This window comes from Haliotis rubra, unplaced genomic scaffold (genome assembly GCF_003918875.1).
Source record: "Haliotis rubra isolate DU_JTF1 unplaced genomic scaffold, ASM391887v1 Scf672, whole genome shotgun sequence".
In the NCBI taxonomy this organism is placed as follows: domain Eukaryota; kingdom Metazoa; phylum Mollusca; class Gastropoda; order Lepetellida; family Haliotidae; genus Haliotis; species Haliotis rubra.
The window spans coordinates 391,268-417,500 of record NW_025767382.1 but is presented as its reverse complement, the minus strand read 5'-3'; the positions used below and the strand labels follow the sequence as shown (position 1 = coordinate 417,500).

Genomic DNA, 26,233 nt, shown 5'->3' with positions numbered 1-26,233 from the left:
AAGGACTAGGACGTCATAGGAAATGTTAAAGGTCTATCAAGGTACTCCATGCCATTTCAGAATATTCAACCTTATCAAATTATTTCTGGCACATGTATGTCATAAAGAAATATGTGAGGTCATGTCATTTATGATTGCACCCTCACCTGCGGGGTAGCACAAAACTCCGTTAGACATACCTTGTTTACAATTTGTTGTAAAGAAATCATTTCAGTCTACTGTCGGTTTCCAGTGTAGGTTTATGCACCATAAACATGGTACGTGTGAAATACATAGTGTAGTCTGTGTAAGGGTACGCCTTGTCACTTGAGGGGTGTTGAATAGGGGTGCAGATGGGTTGTGAAAATAATTTTTATCAAGTTAATAATGGCATTCGTATTCGCTCTTGTTTCAGACGTTAATTTTACCCTGAATCAAGTCTTCTGCCAAGTGTCTCATTGGTTCTTCTGAATGATAAACTGATGACACCATTTGATAAAGCAAATGAGCTAAATATACTAGAGGTACAAATGCAAATCAAATCAGTGTTAGAGTGTAGTGATGTGACACATTTACCCGCCGTATTCTGTTGTCAATTGCAGTCGCCGGTCGTGATGGTTTCAAGATCAATCCGTCAGCACTTTACAGATCTGTGGAAGAGTAGATGTGACAGTGATGAAATGTGGGCGTGAGGGACCAGGTAACAGGACTGATACATGCTAATTGTTAAAATCATAAAACTAAATATCTGTGTAGAAATTAAACCGTCATCCAGGAATAACGCATGAGTAAAACAGGCGTAATAACTGATAAATAAAAAGTAGTAAATAGTAATAAACATGGGACAAAATAAGAACAATCCAATTAATACAGGATTAAAAATAGAGATACACTTATATTCGCAGTGTTTATAGAAAGATATGAAATGGACAAATAAATATTGAAGACAGAATAATAGATGATGCATATAGGAGTAACAAATAACAAATACAGGAATTGAACATATCTGATTTTTAAAAATATATATATCACAGAAATAATAAGCAGTAAATACAGAAGCGGCAACAATGTACACGGGGCAGTAATAATCAATATATATGGGAATATCCATGTTAAATATATGATTAATAAAATGAGGAGGTGGTGTAGGAGCTACGTCAAGAATAAATGTTGAAATGCTAGATTATGCGTGAAGAAGTATAAATAATATATAAGTATAGAATCATATAATATATGTGAAATGAGGAGTCAGCAAGATTATGTAGGAGATTTAACCTCAACTTGGAAAAAAATTTGGAAGAAATATTAATTCTATTTTCTGTGTGTAAAACTAAAATCGCCTGATTAACAGCCAACCTACTTCATGATGAGAGTGTCTTGTTCGTGCCTCCAATCATGTCACTTATTCCTACTGGGCCTGTAATTAACGTTGCAACCACGGCGTGAAGGGAGGTGTGGGGTTCAGTAGAATCTACAACACATTATTCAATGACAATTCGTCGTACAGATATGTAGTTACAGCATCATGATGTTCTACCCATTATTACATTTTCAACGGAACAAACACTGTTCTGTGAAGAAATGGAAGTCCACACAGTCTGTGAGGGTGAAAGATCATTAATGTTGATCCAGAAGGTAAAAGTATTAACGTTGATCAGAAGGTAGAGTATTAATGTAAAAGTATTAATGTTGATCCAGAAGGTAAAAGTAGTAATGTTGATCCAGTAAGGTAAAGCATTAATGTTGATCCAGGAACATTAATGTTTGATCAGATGACCACATACCGTAAGTAAGTATTTCCGGGTTGAACGCTGGTTGTCCAAAATTATATCTTGAAGGGTTGCAACGCCAATAGCCCAAGCAAATAGTGACGTCACACCTATCTTCCAGTTGGGTACCTGGGTCGGTTGTCATGGCTCGTACGGGCACATGAAACATACAGATTTTGGCGGAGAGAACAGTAAGACAAAAATAAGCAAACTGATGGCACCCACATTGTCCCCTGAGATGATCTGTTCACTGGATGCATCTTTTTTGAATCAGCATCAATGCTCGGATTTGCAAAGCACAAGACAGTAATTTAGGAGTGAACTGAAGATTTAGGTGTATTGGTCTGGTCTGATCTTAAATAACCATTTTAATGAGCCGATTCCTTTCCATTGATTTACTCCATCTTGAAAGTAAAAGACTGCCTAAACTGTATCATATTCAGATCTATGCATATAGATTTGATAGTCACAAAACAATCTCCACAAGTCTGGATGACAAGAGGGAGGATTTCAACTTTCAACTTTAGGTCCAGCAATATTACTGCAGCTCCAGTCTTTGTTGTTTTCATAACGTTTGAGGTACAATCGCATATATCTTTCAGGTACATTTCAGGAGCTGCACGATCATGCATACATCACATCATTCAAGGCCTTCTACGATATCAGTCAGCTTCTGTCCAATCAACTGGATGAGTTTTGGTGTGGATTTTTGAAAGGGATGATTTTTATTCACACCAAAGTCAATCACTCGCGCAATATTTGAGTACCTGGTGGTAACTCGCGACTCCCTCACCTGTAAGTGTACGACTGGTATTTCCAGAGACTGTAACATAAATCGTGGAGTGAGGCCATACGGTACTGGATGGTCAGGTCCGTTCTTGGCAGCTCCATTCCCCATCTGAGGTCCAGCCATTGGTGGCCAAAGGTCAATGTCAGTCAGAAGCTTGTTAATTCCTCGAAATTCATCACTGAGGTAATCCTAGAAAACGAAACAAATTCATAATGATAATAATAATAGCTCCATTCCAGCATGAATATCTTTGCTCAAAGCTAAGAAAGAAAAGATGTGTTCGAAGGCACCGATGCTTCACGGAACAGGTGAGTCTTAAGAGATGTCCGGAAAGAAGGAAGTAGGTTGGAGAAGCACGTAGTTCTTGAGGGAGACTGCCCACTCACAGGCTGCTGGATGAGGAGCTTCCATAACTACAACAATTTGACTTTTTAGGTACAATGAATAGCTGTTTGAGAGGAGAGCTCTGGATGGAACATAGGGCTGGAGGAGGTCCGCAGAGATAAGATGGATCAATTACAAGAATGACACTGATGAGCTAGGGCAGAGAAGTTTAAAGAACTGACTCGCTGTTGAACAGGAAGCCAACAGGGAAGTTCTTTGAGGATCGGAGGTGATGTGTGGTCTGATTTTGCGGGGATAAAGTGAAATAAGTCTGGCTGCTTTGTCCTGGATTGATTGCAATCTGCTGATGACATTATTTTTGAGAACCGGCGGGAGGGCTGTTTGAATAATCCATCCTAGAAATTAATGCTTGAAAAATTCAAAAGATAAAGAAATAGGTATGTGCTGTAAGGTTTGATATCTATTTTAAACATTCTGTAATTAGAAACAATACCACCGTTCATATGCAAACAGACCCCATTTCCTTCCCTCTCAACGAGCAAGTCAGTCCAAAACCTCTGAAACGTATGTGGGATACATGTCAATAAAACAATCGTACATGAAACAAATAAACAAAATCCACAAACAAATGATACTTAAATGAAAAGAAAATGATAACAGAGCGCATATTCAGAGGCGTCAGTACCTCTTCCAGTGGTAAAGACTTTTGGCATCGATCAGGAATTACAATTTTCCTCCATTAGCAGTTGCGTAGGTTGTGACGTTGCTCGACCTAGAAAGGAGATTGACAAACCATCCAGTATTTATTGACACTGAGCTTTTTAGTATACATCTATTTGTATCTTCACCAATAGGAACAGTCTCTATCAATGCATCAAAACAAAATGGAACTACACAATTTACATTTTCTTTCTGATGGGAATGATGTTTGCAAGTTTATTCTAATGGGAACGCGTTATATCTAATTTCAATCATATGACGTGGATGTGAGAAATTTTACTTTTCTGAAATACAGTCTAACACACTTATGTATCAATATGTGAAGCTTAGGGTTTTCTCAATGTAGACCTGAAAGCGTCTGTGCACCCCTGATCAGTTTACTGGCTATATCGACTGCAATAGCTGTAATTGCCATTATTCATATGCTGAGAACGGGCTTATAATTCTTAATACAATTCTTAAATAGAATATCATTGCATAAAGAAATTACTTGATCTGGCTTACCAGAACGTGTTTGTAGCCAAAGACGGGCAACTCCTGTCTTGTTAAATAACCAATCATACCCACGGTAAATAGGGAACAGAGTATATATTGGTTTCGAACTCGGAATAAAATATATATATTCCTACATATAAATCCTATACGACAACATATGTTGGTGATAAAGGAACGTTCATATAATATAATGGTCAAGTATGGCGAAAAGCATAAAGTGCAAACAATCTTACTATAACTTGAATTATTAATGCAACCTTTCTCAAAAGATGAGAAAGGGAAAATACTCACTCCATTCCATTTGGGAAGACCGTTGGTTTGCTTGACCAAGTCACAACACCATGGTCATTGTCCGTGATGTACCACCACGTCGAACTGAATGTACCTAGCAAACAAACAACAAGGTCATTTGTCACAGTAGTACCCACCACAATAAAGATCCTCCCGAAATGAGTCAACAGTGGAACAAGTAAACAATATGACGATTGTCCAGCTGTGTCCCTTCTCATCTCTAAAGAATGTAACAAAAGCAAGTAAAACATATGTTTCCTATTGTTTGACACATAGGAATATATCTGTGTTAAATATTTATTCGTGTGAAAGTGACGAGGGTTTCAAATGTTATGTGTCGATGTAAAATGTCACCTACTTTTAAAACATAATGCATTCGGGGAATAAAGAGCAAACATCGTGCTTGCAAAATGAGTTGATGGACAACCAAATGCTTCTCTCATTGCGAGCAAGCGTGGGTGAGACATTAATTTCATTCAACTCTTCTGATAACATGGGGCGCTGGGGTGAATCCTAATGGTTAAAGCGTTGTCTCGTCACGCGCGAAGACCCAGGGTTCGAATCCCACATGGGTACAACATGTGAAGCCATTTCTATTGGTGTCCCCGCCGTGATGTTGCTGGAATATTGCTAAAAGCGATTGTAAAACCAAACTCAGTCCAGTCAGTCTGATAACATACATGAAGGCATGAGCAAGTGCACTTACTTGACGGGAACACCTATCTGTACCATGTAGCTGTTGATGGCCAACACCGTGTCCTGGTGAGTCTTTCCCTTCTCGGGGAGGTAAGAGTAATACGCCCCTGAACAAATAACATGCTTGATGATCTGTTTGCCAAAGAGTTCAGATATAAAATTAAGGACAAAGAAGTGTATTGGTTTTCCTGTGACGGCCGAGGGCTCTGAAGGCAACCTCTGAAGAAAGACACTAGCTTCGGGACATTACCACAAAGTGAACAAAGTGTGTGTGTGGTAGAAACTGTCCCTTATCCAGTTGACCCACCAACCGCCGGTACCGTTTATCATCTATTTAGTTTGTTGAAAATTACATTTTTCGCTCAGGCATCACCTGCAATACTTTGCTGGGAGCGACTCGTCATACCCTCGAACCAGTCTCAGGTCAGATCTTTGTATATACAAAGATATGTTGCATTATTTTAATGAGAGGACACGTTGGTTTTAGAACCATGACTGGAAAGTGAAATCAAAATCAAAGTCATCTCGAAATATGGCTCCTGCCGTTGTCTGTCCAGTACCCTCAGTAGTTGATGGTAAAGTCGGACTTGACATATTGATCTATCCGGCATTGCCATTATTCCCGAACCGTTGCTTTAACTCACACATGGCCTGCAACCATAATAACAGCCTTTTATACCAAAGTACATGGTATCAATTATATTGAAAAGAGATTCATATAAAGAGGGACTGACCCGTCGAGACCGATGCGCAAAACCATCAACTTCACGGCATACTGTAACCTTTCAGGAAGACTGGCGAAAACTGATAGTACTCACTTCAGTCCATCGATTTCGCGTACTCTGATACAAAGGTAAGGTCACAAATTTTTTCATTTATTCTCATGTATATAGTTGTTTTTACAACGGTACATCTGAGGTTTATTAGGGTGCTAAAAGCATATACTCCTGTCTTTGTATTTGATGAATACTGTCATTGTAGTACTCGTTGTTCTGTGAGAACGAAGGCGGAGGTGTAAATCGGCAAAGTCGATTTTGATTTTCAATATTGACTTTATTATATGGTCTCTGTAATGAGAAGTGTTAGAGGAGAAATAAAATTGGCCGTGAAGCTTGCAAGAAGCCAAAACGAAGAGAAATTAAAACCAGCCAAGATATGGCTTCAACAAACAAATACATTAGTGTTCTGAAAAAATCCGAAACCACACATAATACTCATATTACGATATTCTAAAAGGTGATTAAGATGGTCGCATATTGCTTTATTTACAGGTATTTGAAAGAAGAATGATTTGTACCTTAATGAAATGTATGGTTACCACAAAAGAATAAAACTGCTTTCAAGCACCAACAGGGGCATCTTCCGACTCCACTCCGTAATCGTCCCAGTAGACGTTGTCCCCTCCGGTGCTTAGGTTCTGACAATATATTGAGGACGACATAAATTGACTGGCAGGAGATAATCAGTCGTCTTTTACGTGCTTGCTTTATCAAATAAAGTCAGGGGTCCACCATCGATGCCATCGTCGATTTTGAACGATAGAAGGTCCCCCACCTTGAAAGAAAGTTTACGTAATGGATTGAAACCGATTGAGAAAATGTAATCAATCCATCTGTCTTTATAAAGCGTTAATATCATTTTTACAGGAGATGGTCCATATGATATTTGTGATGTAGATACAAAGACAATTTTATCTTCAAGTAAGTGGGATGGAATTATGCCACAGAATCGACTGGAATTAAAATTCGTTTTGAAAAGAAATACCAAAATTAGCTATGCGCAACCATTTGGCTGCTGGTGTCATTAACCATATGTTTTTTCTGGCAGAGCCAGTGATATTAAGCGGGTTCAATGTAAATTATCCAACGTAACACAGAATCCCACATCATCCTTCATCTTATGAATGCTTACTGCCAGCCGAGGAGATGCTTGAAACAAACATCAATCCTCGCCTAACTGAAAGTATCCCAATGGAATGGTTGATTCTTGAATTAGAAATCCATAGGAAAGCCAGAAATAAGGTGGGAGTTGCTGTTGAAGGCTGTGTTGTTTGCTCCATTGATGCCACGCTACGCCGTCGTTGCCAGAAAACATAGGAACTTGTTTTCTACGAAAAGTCTCAATCGGTTATTTATTTATTTGTTTTGTTGTTTAACGCCACACTCAGTAGTATTCGGCTGTTATCGCGCTGGCGGTCTGCACATAGTCGAGTCTGGACCAGACAATCCTGTGATCAACATCGGTAGCATCGAATCTACGCCAATTGCGGGATCACGATGACATGTATCAAACGAATCAAAGCGAATTGCTTACCTCCGAACCCGTTAAGTGGCCTCCATTCCCCGACAAGCGTAGGGTTGCTGAAGACCAATTCTAACCCGGATCTCTCGGTGAGGAACATATGAGAAGATCATGTGTTCCTCAACGTACCGAAAAGGGTACTTAAGGAACAAATAATGAAAGTCTCAAATCCGAAGAAAATATCTTTGGAGAACAAAATCAACTGGTAGCATGTAGAAGTCTTTGTTGCTAAATAAAACCATTTATAAACGCGTACTAAAATCAGCTTGAATACGATTTGGTTTGTTGCATATTTTCTAATATATATTACGCACATTAAATCAAATCGAAATGTGTTTACATTTGCTTTGCTTATTTTAGTTTATCACGGCAGAAAAGAAACCCTATTCATTTTGATGTTTACCACTTTAAAGGGAACGGGCGATCAGGGTATGTTGTGACAAAACGATAATCGTGATCAAACGCGGCGTACATCTGGTGAGAGTTGCAGTATATTTTGTTTCATCACATCACCAGCAATGTATTGCGCTGCAGTGGTGTTGACACCAGTCCATTGTTTCGGAAGGTATGATACAAATATATCATGCATTACAATTATGGCATTTTTGTATGTTCTTAGCTGGGCTGTTACATTTGTTGTGTAACATCTGTGCTAAAGGTCAGCACTGTAGCGGTGCTCGTGAAGAACGGTTTTAAACCGCTGGTACCATGTTTACTCCACTGTTTGAACAACATGAACGGTAAGACAGGATTATTGTAGGTGAATATGCTTGGGTCTGGTATTGTACTGGCCGCAAAGCTGGCCTCGATCAAGCTGGACCCAGCCTGGTACAAAGAAGCTGTTGCCTTCCATTTGCCAGATGACGTCACACCCACTGGACTTCCAGGTGTTCTTGAGCCAGCTTCCAGGATCCATCAGCAGAGGGAGAAACACTTGACCATAAAACCATGAAGAAGATTAGAGACTCTTCAGAAAGCAGACATCTCCCTGAACAACGACGCTGCCAGGTGCCGTCACTGCTGACGTTAACAGCGAAGTCCCGCTTTCCGTAGGAGGCTCTGCGACATGGAAACATCTAAGTAAAGAAAAACATACACCATGGGCCCGATTGGTGTGATCACTTTCTTGATTGGCCAGAAATTCCCACACTAAACATAATGAAGAGAAATCGATTCATTTTATCTGAGGTACAAAATTCACCATGGCAATCTTTATTATAACAAAATATCGTTTTGTCAAAGCAAATTTTTTTTCAGGAGGACACTTTTCAGAAAACAAATTGTGGTTCACAGTTTTCATTAAAACATATCTTGCTTCACTGAATAGACAATGGTTTGTCTTCAAGGGATCTGGAGCAGCTACATTGGTTAAACGCATTCATATGTCTTACAAAGGCTTTTGGCTAAACCCAAACAAGTTTTAACTGGAGGTATATGTTAATCGTTTTCAAAACGTTATGGCCAGGACATGTACGACATAAAGGTCAATAATTATGTGGAGTTAATGGTGCGCCTAAACACAGTGGTAACGTTTTAAGCCCGGCTCTCTGATCATCAGTTGACATGAGGTATTAATGATGCTTCCTCTATCTATCTAGCTGATGATACTAGAGCTTTCCATACGTTTAAAAGCTTTCTTCATGTTTCTAATTTACGTCACAGTTAGCTATACACAAGGAGTTTTTATATTCTTATTAAGTTAAAACCTTATGGCTTTTCAGAGTCAGTTATTTATATCACAAACATACTTACCAACACAGAGCAACAGCGACAGAAATAGTAATATACAGGCCTTTTGCACATCTTCAACTGTTGTCGACAGAGACAGAAATAGGCACCTAAGGTCTTGGTGCACTTCGTCGCCATGATGGCTCTCGCAACTTTGAAATCAATATGACTTATACACCCACTGGATGTAATTGACACGAAATGTAGTTCACTATATAGGATGATAACAGTGTTATGTCAAGGTTGATAAGATAGATTGGACATGTATGAATTTTTTACACAAAGCGTACATACTTCTTTGTATGTAGGTTAATATCTGGTCATGAAACAAACAGGAATTCCCTAATCTCTTATGTATCCATGCTTTGTTTTGGAAGTCTGAAGTTAAAACAGGATGTTATATGGAATCCATAGTAATGCATTTGACCAAGGTCTAGATTCCGAGTTCAGAAAAGTCAAAGTAGAGCACACTCCACGCCATCATTCGATTTGACTGTAGCCAATTGATGTGTGTTTAAAGATAAATACCCAAAATATCATCATCTGTTTCTTGCATTTTAGTTTTGCATGGCTTTGCAATTATATCCATCTTTTATCGTATTGAATTATTTTGGTATTCCGCCATATGAATATGGAATATTACTGCCTTTAGTGTAACCTAATAACTAAACATAATTGCCTCATACAGGCCATTGAGTGGGTTGACGCTGTACTGAATGCCCCATTCAAAGAGAATTGCTCTCAAGTAGTGTGTTAACTGATATAGCGCTGGAAATGTGCTACCATATCCCTTTTAAGCATGATGCTAAAAACAATCAAGGATGGACTTACACGTGGACCTAATATCAGAAATATAAAGGATTTGATTTTCTTTTCACTTCTCATCAGAAATTTACCCAATTTGAATTCCCGTCAAAAGGAAATATTTTTATAGTATGTTACAAATTTTGGACACGATAAACCTACATGACAAAAATTAACGAAAAGCTTTTTATTATATATATGGTCCAAACGTTTGTGTGAAGTTTACACAACGCAGTGACCACTGAGACAGTTTCCCATCAATCTTCAGAGACATTTAGACCACAAGATTATTCCGTTACGTATTCACGTTACGTAACTGTTAATAACCATGCAATATCAATATCCTTCCCCTGAGTTACCAACCAATTTACCGTCTAAATAATATTAATACAACAGTCTAGCTGAGACAGCCTCCCGTCTGCTTCATATTAAGATACAGAAAGGAGGTTCAGAGTGACCGAAACCCCTCCCTAAGACGATATTCTCATGTTTCAGTCAGAGTAGTGCACGGGAAAAAAACAATGTTCGTAGAAGCGATTATAAACAATTGATCATTTTATTTTGTTGACAATGCAACTTGCTTCTTCAGGTTGGATCAGAGTTGGTTTAATAACTACATCATCAAAATGCTTTATTGACGGTCTGACTAGGCTAGAGCTGTTTCTTTTTATAGACCAACCACAATTTTCCTTTGAAGATTCGCTGTCGACAAACAGACCACCATGTTCTTATTTAGGACATACCGCCTGGCAAGAAAGTGTTAACGTTTTAGCCCAAGTGCTTGAACGTAAATGTGACGATGTATCGAAACTATAAGACCAACTATAATGACGTGGATTGAAACTTGTTTGTTATCAGCAGAACGGACATCCACTTTTAATATCCGAAAGTCAAAATTTGGAGTATATATAGCGGCGAGAATAATGGGAACATATGGTATATTGATTTAGGACTTAACCTTTAATTATATAAATAAACCTATGCACTTCAAAACAGAAAAGGATGAACTGGAACAGGGTGCTGTATACCAGACACGTTTCTGCTGTAAACCTGATGCTATAAAACTCTCCCTCTCTCATTGCCTCTAAACTTGCTTCACCCAGAATTGTAGTCTGTGCATTATGACCCGACTTGCATGCAGAAAGAATGCATCAGAGATACCACGGTAGAAAGAAAAGACAAAAGAAAAGTCAAATAACATTTGTTTACTTTCTCTCAAGAAGCAAACATCATTATGAATGCAAAATAGTACACACAGGAAGTTGACATGGCAGAGTGCATGACAAATATTTATGCGCATACACCACTATAAGTAACAGGAAACAAAGCCAGATATTAGAACATGGAAACAAAGGAAATACGTTGGTAAATGAATGCAATGAACCGATTTGCGTTTATTCATTATGAAGCTACACATTTCATATATACATCATATTCATTAAACACCACGACATGTACCTGCGCTTGAGGCACTAGGGTGGCTGGTCCTCCTGCTCCGAGGGTACAGGTCACGGGTGAAGAGTTACCATCCACGTTGAACCAGAAGGGAGACAGCTTCGTGGGCAGCTCAGTGAGGCTGATGGTGATGTCATCGGCAATGTTGATGTCAAATCACCCTCTCTCGGGTGACATGGAGCTACCTCTGTCTAACTCCCCACCCTGGATGAGAGCTTTGGTTTTGCTGTATAGTAATGATATAGCTGTTTTAAACATTGTGACTTCAAGTCGCATGTTCCATCAAACGTAAACATTGTAAAGTATATTCACTAGTTAATAAATTTCGGGTTGTCTTCCACGTGTATTTGGTATGAGTGTGGTTGAAATGGTATTACACCTACCCATTGATGCTCAATTACAGGTTGATGCATAGAAGAGACAGAAATCAGCCATGGTGCAGTTACTCATTGTCCAAAGGCTGGGCGTCGGTCAAGGGCTGGGTGTTGTTGGGGGATCCTTGGCTGGGAAAACCATGGAGCTAGGAAACTGTAAATACCAAGCGTTCATATTTAGTTGCATACCTGACTATTTGTACATGTATATTTGTGGCACTAACCTATGGCATTCAAATAAGAAGAGTAACATCTTAATGTCCTACCCTTGATATCCAGCCATGCAGGGTGTCATGGTGTAGCTTCGCCGGAGATCAGCAGCGAGAATGATGCCGCATGCTTGTTCTCTTCCACCAAAATCTGAATGCAGTGGACCACACCTCCCCATCAGGACCCTCAAAGTCTGACCAGGCCATCTATAAGACATGCATCATAAGAACCTTTAAGTTCTACCAGGTTATTTCATTGGCATGGCTATACATCATAAACCCCACAGGGTAAAAAGCAAAACACTCCGTTAATCATACCTCGTTACTTTAACGTTTTAAAGACAGAACTTCAGATCTCCACTGGTATTTCAGTGTTACTTTGTACACGATATATAACATATATTGTAAACTGTGTGTAAAGTACTAGTCACTGCCAATTTAAGGAGCAGGGCTGGGGAAGTGAAAAGTGATTAGGGGTGTGGCGCCTTGTGTTCAGGTGGGTGGTGAGAAACATAATCCATGAAGTTAATAGAATAATGGCACAGGTGGTGGAACCGTTGCTTCCAACCGAATCGGAGTGCTGTTAAAGGCCTTTTAACGTAGATACTTCTCCTGTGAAGTGTCTCATTGGTTTTTCGAGAAGATGAAACTGATGACACATTTTGATAAAGTAGTAAGAGATAAATATGCTTGAGCGCTGTATTGCCAAGGTGCAGTACTGGAGTAATTGTGAACAGGTACCCTCCGTATCCTGTTGTCAATTGAAGTTACAGGTCGAGATGGTTTTCAAGATTAAGCCGTCAGCATTTACAGGATCTGTGGAAGAGTTGAAGTGACAATGGTGAAATGTAGATGTGGGTACTTAGATGGACGAAGTAACAGAAATAAACTGACTTACTGAGTTTGGTTTTACGTCGCTTTTAACAATATTCAAACAACATCACGGCGGGGACACCAGAAATGGAGCTTCACATAGTAGCCCATGTGGGATTCGAACCGGGTCTTCGGCGTGACAAGCCAACTGCTTTAACCACTCAGGCTACCCCACCGCCCAGAAATAGTAAAATATCAATACCCGAAAATAATGTAAATTAAATATACGAGTATAATTACTTAATACGAGAATAATAAATAACAAATGGGCGAGATATGAATAATGAAGAGAAAAAAAGTAAAGCAGTCATCCCGGGAGTAAAACCCCAATAAACAGACATTATAAATAATAAATAAAGGAGAGTCATAAATAAAATACACATGGGACATCAATTTTAAATGCAGAAGTACCATCAATAAATATCAGGGTTAGAATATTTTAGAAATACAGGAACATTCAATAAAAACGGAATATGTAATGGAAACAATAATATTAAAGGAATAATAATGATAATAAATACAATGCAGCTAGCAAATACAGGAACATATGCAAATAAAAATATATATCACAGGAAGTAACATATTAAAGAAACATTGAGACGTATCAAAGAACAAACAAACAAAACCAAAGCCATACGAATAATAAGTTATACGTAACGGAGAAAATGTATGATGTATGCAGTATTATGAATAAATGATTTATATCGGGAATAAGTGTCGACGAGAATAATCCGTAGAGTGGTAACAAATAATATGGTAAAGAATAGAAAAACTCAAAAAGAAAAAACAAAAACAAAAATGAAAAAAAACCAAAACAAAGAAACAACATGATAAATATAAAGTTGAAAATGTATGAAATGGACCATTTGGAAGTAAACATAATTTTGTGTTTTTGTAAAATGTACTTAATTAACATCAACCTACTTCATGATGAGTGTCTTGTTCGCGTGCCCTCGACCATGTCTCCAATTCCTACTGGGCCTGTATCACTTAAGGTTGCAACCACGGCGTGAAGGGACGGGTACGGTTCCATAGCATCTGCAGCACATTATTCAATGCTCGATGAGTCTTCACGAATGTAGTTACAGCATCATTGTGTTATTCCTGTGTCATATTTTCATCTGAACAAAAATGTTCCTAAGACGAAACATAGTTCCAAAATCAATGAAGGTAAAAGTGTTCCTGCTGATCCAGACTCAAGTACTACATACTATAACTATTTCCAGGCTGCACGCTGGTTGTCCAAAAGTTGTCCTTGAAGGGTGCAACGCCCAATAGCCCAAGCAAATAGTGACGTCACACCTATCTTCCAGTTGTCGGTACCTGGTCGATTGTCATGAGCTTACACGCGCCTGGAACAAACGTATGGCATTATTTGACATTGTTTTACATGACAAAGTCCAGATGTGGTTTGTGTCACTGGCAGTGGGGTCGATGCCTAAAGTGTTGTTCACGATCCATTCCCTAAATGGGACAGCTTGCCAAATAATTTGAGCGTAAAACAGAAACTAGAAAACAACTGGTAGCCACATGTGTCCCCGAGAGGGTGGTTTCTTTACAGATGATTGTAAATCAGCATTTTCTGCACGGATTTGCAAATTCACAAGAACGTAATTTTGGTAAAGAAGTTTACCTAAAGCTTTGGGGCACATCGATAATCTGATTTTCGCAAATAACCATTTTAATGAGCCGTTACCTTCCTCTGATTTGCCTGAACGATAATTAACTGATACCAAAGTGCTATTCATATTCAGATCTATGGATAAAGATTCACAGTGACAAAATACAAGCCTGGATGACAACAGAAATGATTTCAACTTTCAACTTTCCCTCTATGTCCAGCAGTATTACTTCGCAGCTTTTGAATGTTTTCAAATCCAGTGTTTGGTGTTTTCAAAGCGTTTGATTTATTTGAATATTGCTCACATTGGCTTGCACGCATTCTTGCTCTCACCAATGTGACGACAGGTATTTCAGAGACTGAAGCATATGTCATATGGTAAGACATACAGTACTGGATGGTCAAACCGTTCTTGGCAGCCCCATTCCCATCTAGGTCAGCCATTGGCGGCTAAGGTCAATGTCAGTCAGAAGCTTGTTGTTAATTCACTCGAAATTCATCGCTGAGGTAATCCTAAAAAACGGAACAAAATTCATAATGATAATAATAATAGCTCCATTTCAGGATGAATATCTTGCTCAAAGCGCTAAGAACCATTTGGCGGCCAAGGTCAATGTCGGTGAAGAAATTTTTATTTGTTCAAATTTCTTCATTGAGGAAATCCTACAGGAAAGAAACAAACAAACGTATGATCAATAATGAGGTTTGAGACTTCTCTCTGGGTGGTACTACCAGTTAGTAGACATAACAAAACAGAAACTTTGGAGAAGTTCACCATTGAGGCAATCAAGAGGACTTGAACAAAATTTTGGAAGTAAATATTTGAGTGTGAGGTTTGATATCTATTGTTTATATTTGGTAATTTGAGATAATACCTGTTCATATATAAAGCAGGCCCCATTTCCTTCCCTCCAGCTAGCAAGTCAGTCCAAAACCTCTGAAACACGCAATGTGATACATGTCTAAAACTCCGTCAATAAAACAATGGTGCATGAAACAAAATCCCATAGCAAATGATACATAGATGAAGAGGAAAAACGATTATATTTTTAGTGCAATTTCTATAACTTGAATGCCATATCTAGTAGTACCAGTACCTCTTCCAGTGGTAAAGCTTTGGGAACATCGATCAGGAAGTCATACTTTCCTCCATTAGCCCTGGCGTAGGTTGTGTTGCTTGACCTAAAACGAGATTGACAAACCATACAATAGTTAATGACATAGAGCTTCATGCATACACATCTGTTAAATCTTTACATTTCAAAAACAGAAACCGAACATTTACACAACGTTTACACACTGTCCTTAAAGAACGCATTGTATATAAAATAATAAAAGTTCTCATGACATGGATGTGTGTGGAATATAGTTCTCTCAACTTGCACATTCCTTATTATTCGGTTACGCTGAACTTTGATAACTCATGTAACATTTACCTGGGTCCTTTATCTTGGACACAAACGGTGTTAGACTGTAATTGGCATTATCCTTGCTTCATATATGAGAAACGTTTACGATTCTTGATACAATTCTTAAGTAAAATTTCATTCTTTGCATGAAAAGAAATCGGACACCTGTAATTCGATTCCTTGACCCGGCCTGACTTACCAGAACGTGTGTTGTAGCCAAAGACAGGTAACTCTGTCTTGTTATAGAGCCACCTTTATCACAAGACGAAATCGTGTTAGTTTCACCCACCAAACTCGGATGCATATATGCTTTTATTAAAGGAACTCTTATTTATTCAGGAACGTTATGGTAATGAGAAGGTCAGTATAGTGATGAACACAAAGTACAGACAATCTTAATTATTTGAAAGATTACGAAAAACACTCTTTCAGGCTTCAGGTTTTGGAAAACTACTCACACCATTCCATTGGGGAAGACCGTTGGTTCAGCTGTCCAAGTCACAACACCATGGTCACTGGCCTTGAAGTACCACCACAAGTCGAACTGAATGTACCTGGTAAAAGTAAACAACAAGGTAGTTGTCCCAGTAGTAGCGCCATACGTCATATGTGGAACTATTGTCAAGGTAGTAACATCATACATGGTACTAAAGCGTATCTTGCAAATAAACAAATAGGGTCAATATATCCACACCACCATAAAGATCCCCACGAAATGGGCCAGTACCAGGAGCAAGCCACCCTATAATGACTGTTCCAGCTGTAATTTCTATTCGACACAAAAGAATGTGACAAGCAAGTAAAACATATACTATCATATAAATCATCTTGCACGTGAGAATTGTACAGTAAAGAGAGTCTGGCAATAAAGAGCGGCATTCGTTTTGAAGGAGTTTCAAGGCGAAATCACTATGCCACGTCTTGACGCTTCGACACGGAGCATCACCATTGGAAGAATGCAGGCTGGAGAGTCCCAATTCTCTGTTGCCAGGCGTCTGAATGTTAGTAAGAGAACGATATCACGGCTTGCAGCTCGCGACAACCAAACAGACATAACATATGGCCGTCCCAGTACAGGAAGACATCGAGTCACCACTGCAGCCACGGGTGAGAGCACAGCAGCCAGGATGCCAGGACTTCGGAGTATATTGGGTCAAACTGTACTGAACAGGCTGAGAGAAATTGGAGTGAGAGCCAGGATACCCCACGTCGGAACTGTGCTACGTCGTCACCATCGCGCTCAGTGTCTCGGTGGTGTAACAACATGACCGCCTGGAGCCTATGGAACTGGCGACGCATTTGGTTTAGTGATGCATCCAGGTTCCTACTGACGTGACGGAAGAAACAGGGTCTCCAGGGTGAACGTTATGCCCCTAACTGTGTGTGCGTGAAGTGGACAGATTTGGAGGAGTAAGTGTCATCATGTGGGCGTCGATATCTTACACCAATCTTACCAATCAGGTCCACGTTCGGGGAAATCTGTTCGTTACAGAGACACCATCCTGCAGCCACACCTCCTGCCAGCCATTGACGTTCGACGTGAGTTGTTCCAGCAGGACAACGCCAGCCTGCACACCGCACGTGTCACAATGGACTGTCTTGCTGCTAACAATGTTAACGTGCTCCCCCTAGCCGTCGCGTTCCCCGGATGTTAATCCAATAGAGCACCTTTGGAATGAACTTGATCGCCATTTCCGTCAGAGTCAACGTCAACCCCAAACTCTCCAGGAGCTAGCTGCATGTCTGCAGGAGGAGTGGCGGGGAATCCCCATGCAGTTATACACGTCTGATGACAAAGCGTGTGAGAACTGTTATTCGTGCGCGTGGTCGGCACAACATGTATTGACAATTCTTTGAAGGTTGACGGAACTTGTGAATGGTTTATCTAAAATTACCCACTTGGTTGTATTGCCATTTCCTTCTTCTCTAAACTCATGTACTACAGTCTCTTTGTGGAGTTATACATGTTATATATGTTTGAAAATACAACATTTTCGCACAGATCTGTATTATGCTATTCTTTATTTGAATAGTATATTTCTGCATCGATGTAAAATAATACCTACACTTAAAACGTAATGCAAATGTTCAATTTTAATAAAACGTCATCGTCATAGTGTTCATAAATAACAAAATGCTTCTCTCGTACCTGACAAGCTTGGGAAGGCATTGAATTCAACCAACTCTACTACTGATAGCATAAAATGTGTTGATGGATAAGAAACTGTTTCTCTCGTACTAAGCAGGCCTTGATGAGACATTACATTCTCTTCTGATAACATGCATGAAAAGCATGAGAAATTACACTTACTTGACGGGTACCCCTATCTGCACCAAGTAGCTCTTGATGTCCAACACTGTGTCCTGGGGGGTCTTTTTATCCATCTTGTGGAGGTGAGCGTAATACGCTCCTGTCGTGGAACGGATTTGGTCATAAACGCAAGGACAAAAATGCATTCCTTTTTCTGTATTGTCAAAACGGCAAATCAAAGGCAACTTCTGAACAAAGCCAATCGCTTCAGGGCACACCAGATGTTAAGTGGTTTTCAAGTAAAAACGACCAGAAATCATGCCAGTTCAAGTTATGCCACACATCGATTTATTATCAACCTCCATCGTTGTTTACCTGAATTAGTGACGAGTGCGCTTTTTATTCAAGGGGCGCAATGATGCCATGAGGTTGCGCGTTAAACCTTGAACCAAGCACAGGTTAGGTCGATGTAGTATGCATAGATGAAAGACGTATTGCATTAATTGTTTTAAGGACACGTTACACAAAAATGTTGTTCCATAATAGTTTGGTATAACCAAATCAAGGCATCGCCAAATATGCTCACCATTGTCTGTCCAGTACCCTAAGTAGTTGATGGTAAAGTCGGACGTGACATATTGATCTGTACGGCTGAACCAATGTTTCAAGATTTGCCCCCAACTTACCATGGCCTGCAAGCACAGTAAAACGTTTCTATGCCAAAATAAATTCTCAGTTGTCATTAAAGTGTAAAAGGAGAGATAATGAGTTAGTGAGTATGGGTTTACGCCTCTTTTATCTATATTCCTGCAATATCACGACGCGGGACACCAGAAATGGGCTTTACACTTTGTACCCATGTGGGGAATTGAACCCGGGTCTTCGGTGTGAGGAGCAAACGCTTTAACCACTAGGGCTACACAACCCACAAGTGGCGAAATATTGATTTTGTGCGAAGCCAAACATAGAAATCGCATTAAGCCTAGAGATATATTCCACAAACAAAATTAATACATTCGTGTTCCGAAAAACTCTCTGAAGACTTACACCATGTTAAAGGGCCATTAGATAGTCTCATATGCCGCTTACAGTTGTTTCAAACAGGAATGATATGTACCTTATTAATGCCTTGGTTACCACAGAAAAGAATAAAACTTGTTTCAACGCCAACAGGGACATCTTCAACTCCTCCCATCGTCCCCAGTAGACCTTTGTTCCCGCCGGTGCTGGAGTTCTGACGCCATATTGATGACGACATAAACCGACTGGCAGGGGAGATAATCAGTGTGTTTGCAGTCTTTACTTTATCAAATAAAGCCAGGGGTCCACCTTCAATCCCATCGTCGATTTTGAACGATGATGGTCCCCATCTTAACAAAAAGTATTCAGTAGTTACTACTGATTTACAATTAGTAAAACAACATATTTACAACATATTTGCAAGAGATGGTCCTCTTGATATTTGGGAGGTAGATGCCGAAATGTTTTATCTACAGGGACATTGGCGTAATCAAATCTAATATCGACTGAAATATACCCGTCTTGAAAAGAAAGACTTGCATGCATGTACATGTGCAGTTGGTTCCTGGTGACGATAACGATATTCATTTTCTAGCAGAACAACTGATATTAAAGGGTTCATGTGTGTCGTCCTTCAACGCGTAATAATTACGTATTAGGCATCATCTTATAGGTACTTACTGCCCTGCCATGAGACCCATAAATCAAACATCAGTCCTCCATAACTGAGGTATCCCAGTGGGATGGTTGACTCTTCAATTAGAAATCCAGGAAATCCAGAAATGGTGAAGGCAGTGCTGTTGGAGGCGGTGTTGTTTGCTCCATTGATGTAACGCTGTTGACGTCATCGGTGACATAAAACATGAAGAGAGTGTGTTCTGACCACGTGTCAGTTAGGAAAATATCAAGATCATGTGTACTTACAACTACATTTCGAGAGTTGATTTCCTAAATTACATAAAGAACTTAATCCTTAAGATTATATGTATCGCCAAGAACACACATATGTTGGAAAGCACCTGAATAAAGACTTGCGTCTGAATTCGCATGTCATAATGCCATTTAAAATGTATTAACATGAACAAGTCGAAATGCATGCAGGAATACCTTTGAACAGTATCAAGGCGCAAAAAGTCCGAATTGATTTACGATTTCGATGTGTACCAGTGAAGACGACGAACACTGGCAACAAACTGATAACTATTATCAAACAGAATTTCAACATGTTGGGTTGTTCAAAATATACTTTGTCATAATTTGTTTTAATTTGTTGCGCTGCTGTAGTGCTGAGCACCAACACTTCGTTCGTTTCAGAGAATGATAAATTTTGTACTGATTGTAATGAGCTAAGATGTATTTTTGTTCTTTAATATTGGAAGCTGTCTAAAAGGTCTTGCCTTTCTATATTATGGAAATTGTACCCATTACATTCCCAGGCTATGTGTAGTCACCTGTTTGAACAACATGAACGGTAAGGCCGGATTGTTGTAAGTAAATATGCTTGGATCTGGTGTGTACTGTACAAAGCTGGCCTCGATCTGACTGGACCCTGCCTGGTACAAGAAGCTGTTGGCCTCCCACTGCCCGATGACGTCCACACCACTGGACTGAGTGTTCTTGACCAGCTTCAGAGATCCATCAGCAGAGGAGAACACTTGACCATCAGCTCTGAAGAAGGTGGAAGCGCTCTTCAGCCACACATCTCCCTGAACAACGACGTTGTAGGTGCCGTCACTGTTGACGTTCACAGTAAAGTCCTGCTTTCCCTCGGAGGCTCCTAATATGGAAACTGCACGTTACTAGGTAAGTGAATGCCTGCCTACACCATGACCTCGTGACAAGCAGCAGATAAGCAAAAAGCAAATGACTCTATTGACTTGTCAGTTTGTTGAATTGCAAACAAAACGCTGACTAGTCCATGCTGTATACATACCATTCCCCGTGATGAAGTTCGCACACTGAACTTAATGAACAATAAGAGAGGTTCATTTTTCACCCAAGCGATCTGATTTCAAACAAAGGAAATTGAGGAAGGAGTGTTGTTTAGAAAGTAAAATAGTTGAAGCTCATACTTAAAATTAGAACACACCCTGCTGTTTCTAACTATAACAGAAAAGTGGGCAATTACATTACTTTCACTGCAAGGAATCCATTTAAACTGTGAAGGCTGTTGGCTGAATCCAAACGTATTAATTAAGTATGTGAACAGGATCGCTGTCATATGTTTACTGTTTAAATCATTACTCAACTGGTACTTATATGTTTACTGTTTAAATCATCACTCAACTGGTACTTATATGTTTACTGTTTAAATCGTTTTCAAAACTTTATGTCCAGGACATGCACAACAAAAAGTTTGAATGGGGATTTCAGCATCTTATTAATGTACCAAGAACACTCTTTAACTGATGATAGTTTCGCCCACCTAATCGATGATACTTGAAACTACTTGCTATATTTACGAACGCCTATACATGCTTCAAATGTTAACCATATTTAGATACCAACAAGAAACATTTTGGCTTTAGATCCATTGTTGATGTAAGAAGATACTTACCAAAACAGAGCAACAGAGACAGAAACAGGTACATGTAGGTCTTAGTGCACATCGTCAGCTGATGTCTACTGGCAATCAAATCATATGACTTACATGTCACTTGATGTAATGCACACACTATCTCAGATGATAACCGTGTTATGTCAAGAAGATTATCATGTGATAATTTGTTACACCCTAGGTAAATGCTTCTTTATGTCCGTGTGTTGTCCAGTTTAATATCTGTCATGAAACTAACAGGAACTCCACTGAATTAATGTCATGTTTTGTTTAAAAAGATGTCGTATGGAATTCAAAGGCACTGTGTTCTTCATCTGAATGGTTGAAAAACATTATCGAATGGTATTCGATTCCCCTGCAATTGCAAGATTATTCGCTGTGTATTTAAGAAATACAGTTCGCTCTACCACCATGTATAGTGTAATAAAGCACACTTTCGCCCTGAACTATTATAGTTAAAGCACGAGGACGCTTGGAAATTTAATACTTTTTAAGCACAATTATGATTAATCTAAGGCAGAAAACAAACGACGATGTCGGTGACCTAAATTAAGAATCCTCGCATTGTATTGTTGCGTCGTCAGCAGTGGTGACGTCATTCAAATCACATTGTGACGTAAAGTCGGAATGACGTCACAAATGAGCACGTCCAGATGCTACCAAGGGTACCAGCCGAAACAACCGGCTGATGACACTTCACTGCTGTACCCATACTCGATGTCAATGAGTGCAGACAGAAAAACCTTTTGGTTTACTTTTGTGTTCACAATGTCGGAATTCCCGTACTTCAAATACTTAATAACACCCGGAAATTGGCCAATACATGACGTTTATCTCCTAATTCCAACAGCTTGCAGCAAGAGTTTAAACAGGTCGTGCGTTTCAAGGCGACATTCAAGAGTATTGCACTCACATAGTGTGGTAATTGATATTGTGCTGGGATCCTGGAAATGTGCTATCATATCCCTGCTTAAGCATAATCCTAAAATTATCGAGGATGGAATTTACAAGTTGACCAAATACCATATGGAATCTCGAAAATATAAAGGATTTGCTTCTCTTTTCACATTCTCAGAAATTAACCAATTTCAATTCTGTCAAAACATTTGATGTTCTGATGTACACAATAAACTCACATGACACAATTAATGAAACACATTTTGTGGCTACAAAACAACGTGACCACAGACACAATTTTTGGTGAAAATGTTTCCTCAAAGATTACATTACTGTAAGATTGTAAGTAAAATATTTAAACAAAAAAGCATTTACGTCACATATACTGATGATCCGATATTGTTCAGTAATCATGAAATAGCAAACTTCCGTCCCCTGAGTTACCAATCTTTACTGGAAATAAAGAGATCATTGACACAGCCTCATCTGTTAATATTTATAGTGAGTGGGTGGTCTGTAAATAATCGAGTCTGGACCAGACAGTCCAGTGATCAACAGCATGAACAATTGGGAACCGATGACATGTGTCAACCAGGCCAGCGAGCCTGACCACCCGATCCCGTTAGTTGCCTCTTTCAACAAGCATGGGTTACTGAAGGCTCATTCTAACCCGGACATTACACGAGTCGTTTCATATTTAGATCACAGCATAGAGATTAAGAGCAATCGTAGCCTCTCCACAAGACAAGTATCTACGTGTCTCATAATTGGGTCAAAGTGTTTCCTAGACTTGTTGATACCAATAAAACAATGTTTTAAACGCTCACTTATAAGCTGGTCATTTTGTTGACAGTGCAACCTGCTCTTGCAGTTTGATCAATTGTGGCTTCACAATAACTGTATTATCAAAATGCAATTTAACGTATTATCTAAAACCTGACACTTTGCTCCATTCATATCATTTTAACAGCCATTTACCCTGTATTTATATTTCCCTGTACACCAAACAGAATATGTGCATGAGGATAGTCAAGAATGGGTCCAAACGTAATATAATTCAATAATTCAATAAATGTAATTCAGCTGAGTTCACGAGATTCACTGTTTTCAGTGATCCATTCATATAGTCTTCACAGCCACTTTATTCCTTTACACCAAAACGAATTAGTTCCTGAAGAGGCTATGTATTATGTTGCATTAGACTTCTGTATTTCATTTCTATCTATACAATGCAGGACGAGGCTGTTTAGCACGCAGGAGATCAAGCTATTGAGCGCAAATGTGACGATTATCGAAGCTCTCAGATCAACAAATGGTGATTTGGACTCAAACTGGTTATGAGCAGAACGGACATCAGCTGTAAATAGGATTTAGAAGCAGTGCAGCATGCCGCTTATACAATTACACACAATGGTGAGAACAATAGGAGTATTTGTTGTATTTGTTTACAACTTCGATCATTATGGTATAAACAATATATCGCAGATAAGTGTATATACACTTGATATACACACCAACCTCAATGTCCAGTGACCACAATTTGCTGATGTGAGTTGAATTTTCTGCAACTTGATTTTTATCCCTCTCAATGTTCATATTGAGCATATTAACAACTCACAGTGTTGCCTTGACTGTTGTTATATGTGGTAACAACAATATTAAGTACACATAGAAGTGAGAACAATCACAGCAAATGTTGGATGTGTTTACACCTTCAAACTTCAAAAACTCAATTCAGAATAAAAACGGACATTGACATATAAATCAACTTAAATTCTCTGCCAATGTGGGCTAGAGCATTACCTCTCTCACTGTTCATGGTACAATACTTCCTTACTGATAGGACTGATTAATATAGATAATAATCTACGGAGAATAGGTTGTCATAGCCAGTTGCATGCAGAAGAAACATGTTCACAGAGACACCAAAGGAAGACAAAAAGAAAGAGTTCAAATATCCTTTGTTTACTTTTTTTCAAGAAGCAACAACATCATTATGAAATGAAAAATACTTGACAGGAGTAGTTATTAACAGAGGCCTGTACACATATTCATTATACATCACGGGATAAATAGCCGGACTTTCATTCAAAAGAAAGGAAATACGTTGGTGAAATGAATGACCGGATTTGCGCATTTGCGCGTTAGCGATATGACTAGCGTTTATTCAATATGAAGCTAAACATTTAAAGTATGTATTTAAAAATATGAATGCATGTATATATTTTTATACACCTTGACATGTGCCTGCTGTGAAACTAAGAGTAGCCAGTCCTCCTGCTCCGAGGGTACAGGTCACAGGTGAGGATTTACCATCCACGTTGAACCAGAAGGAGACAGTTTCGTGGGCAGCTCCAGTGAGGCTGATGGTGATGTCATCGGCAATGTTGATGTCCGTCACTCTCTGGGGTGACATGGGCACCCACTTGTCTAACTCACCCTGGATGAGAACTTGTTTGCTGCAGCGGCAAATAATTGTATTGCAGTTTAGACATTGTTCGGACATTCATTCAGACAACGTATATTCACTTTTAACAGTTTAAAGTCACATTTTCAACCCAAAGTAAGTAAAGTCAAATATATTCACCAGTTGATAACCTTCGAGATATCGTTCACGAGTATATAGCCTGCATGAGGTTGAAATGAACCTACCCGTTGACGGTCAGTACCGGTGATACATAGAAGAGACAGAAGTCAGTCATGGTACAGCCATTCATTGTCAAAGGCTGGGGGTCTGTCAAGGGCTGGATCTTGTTGGGATTATTGGCTGGGAAAACCATGGAACTGGGAAACTGGAAATATTAACGTTCATTTTAGGTGAAATATTTAGAGAATAACCAACGAGGTACGAGTGATTACGGGAAATATGCCCGAGTTGAAATAATGTTCACAGTGCCGAGCCTTGGCAAGGCACTGAACATTATTTTAACGTAATCACTCGTACCTCGTTGGTTATTCTATTTATTACCCATAATGTAATTTAAAAGGAAGAACCACGAAATAAAAACCACCCGGAGACAGGACTTGTGACCTTAAACAGCTGATTCGTATTCATGCGCGTATTAAACCTAACTTCTCCAGCGGTAATAACATAACTACGCTATGGGAAATAGTACATCATAAAATCGCTTTAAAATCGACAAAATTATTATGCCTGGAGTAATTAATTAACATTTGTTAATATGATAAAATGATCTTTTAAATATATCATTGAACTTAATAAGAGCTAAACATGTATTCCATCAAGTCAGTGCGACGGAACATCGTTCATTCACGACTGTCGTGTTTTCTAGTGACGGGTGACGGTGTAGTGTTGAAACACACTCTGGCAAAAACCTGTCAATTTTTGAGAAAGTCAACGGTTAAAAGTTGGGAAATCTTAAAGACAACCATCCCACGAATACATCTAGAAAAAGTTTTCTGTCAAGAAACTCAACATGTTTGAAGATTAAACAACATTTTGTTCTGTGGAAGGCGTGTTACACTCTCGTCTCAGTAGAGTACAGCAGTTCCAAGAAGGATAACTCTAGTCGGAATCCGATTCTGTGAAATGTGTCAATCTCTGCATTGGCTACTGGGACCAACCTCTCAGTTTGATTAGGAATGCATGGATATAAAAAGTTATCTTGAAGAAGAACATTTAGCACTG

At 39.2% G+C, this 26,233-nt stretch overlaps 3 protein-coding genes across 5 annotated transcripts in view; all 3 read right to left on the bottom strand.

Moving 5' to 3' along the window:
- LOC124257773 overlaps positions 1-21,747 on the bottom strand; it is a 55,711-nt gene extending 33,964 nt beyond the window's left edge. Inside the window, exons 1-2 of the mRNA XM_046691915.1 lie at positions 21,688-21,747; positions 20,582-20,907 (exon numbers count right to left, since the gene is read on the bottom strand). Coding sequence (XP_046547871.1) covers positions 20,582-20,907; positions 21,688-21,739 — 378 coding nt within the window. The 5' untranslated portion in view covers positions 21,740-21,747. The remainder of the gene's footprint in view (positions 1-20,581; positions 20,908-21,687) is intronic.
- The window catches only part of LOC124257767, a 101,249-nt gene that overhangs the window by 37,346 nt on the left and 37,670 nt on the right, over positions 1-26,233 (bottom strand). Inside the window, exon 17 of one of the 2 annotated variants that reach the window (XM_046691898.1) lies at positions 24,529-25,043. The exons of the other annotated variant lie outside the window; for it this stretch is intronic. Within the exon in view, the coding sequence (XP_046547854.1) occupies positions 24,812-25,043 (232 nt within the window). The 3' untranslated portion in view covers positions 24,529-24,811. Of the gene's footprint in view, positions 1-24,528; positions 25,044-26,233 lie in introns of those variants that run through there. 2 annotated transcript variants of the gene reach the window in all.
- Positions 2,671-19,306, bottom strand: LOC124257777. Of its 2 annotated transcripts, XR_006893364.1 has the most exons (8): positions 19,228-19,306; positions 18,697-18,802; positions 18,171-18,270; positions 16,318-16,413; positions 16,059-16,111; positions 15,548-15,632; positions 3,381-3,440; positions 2,671-2,729 (listed from the first exon to the last, which is right to left on the bottom strand). XR_006893364.1 is itself a non-coding variant. In XM_046691921.1 (7 exons), the coding sequence occupies exons 1-6, from the start codon at positions 19,303-19,305 to the stop codon at positions 15,580-15,582; spliced, it is 486 nt and encodes a 161-aa protein (XP_046547877.1). In that variant the 5' UTR covers position 19,306; the 3' UTR covers positions 15,331-15,387; positions 15,548-15,579. The 2 variants fall into 2 exon arrangements, 1 of the variants encoding a protein (XP_046547877.1); XM_046691921.1 differs by lacking the exons at positions 2,671-2,729; positions 3,381-3,440 and adding an exon at positions 15,331-15,387.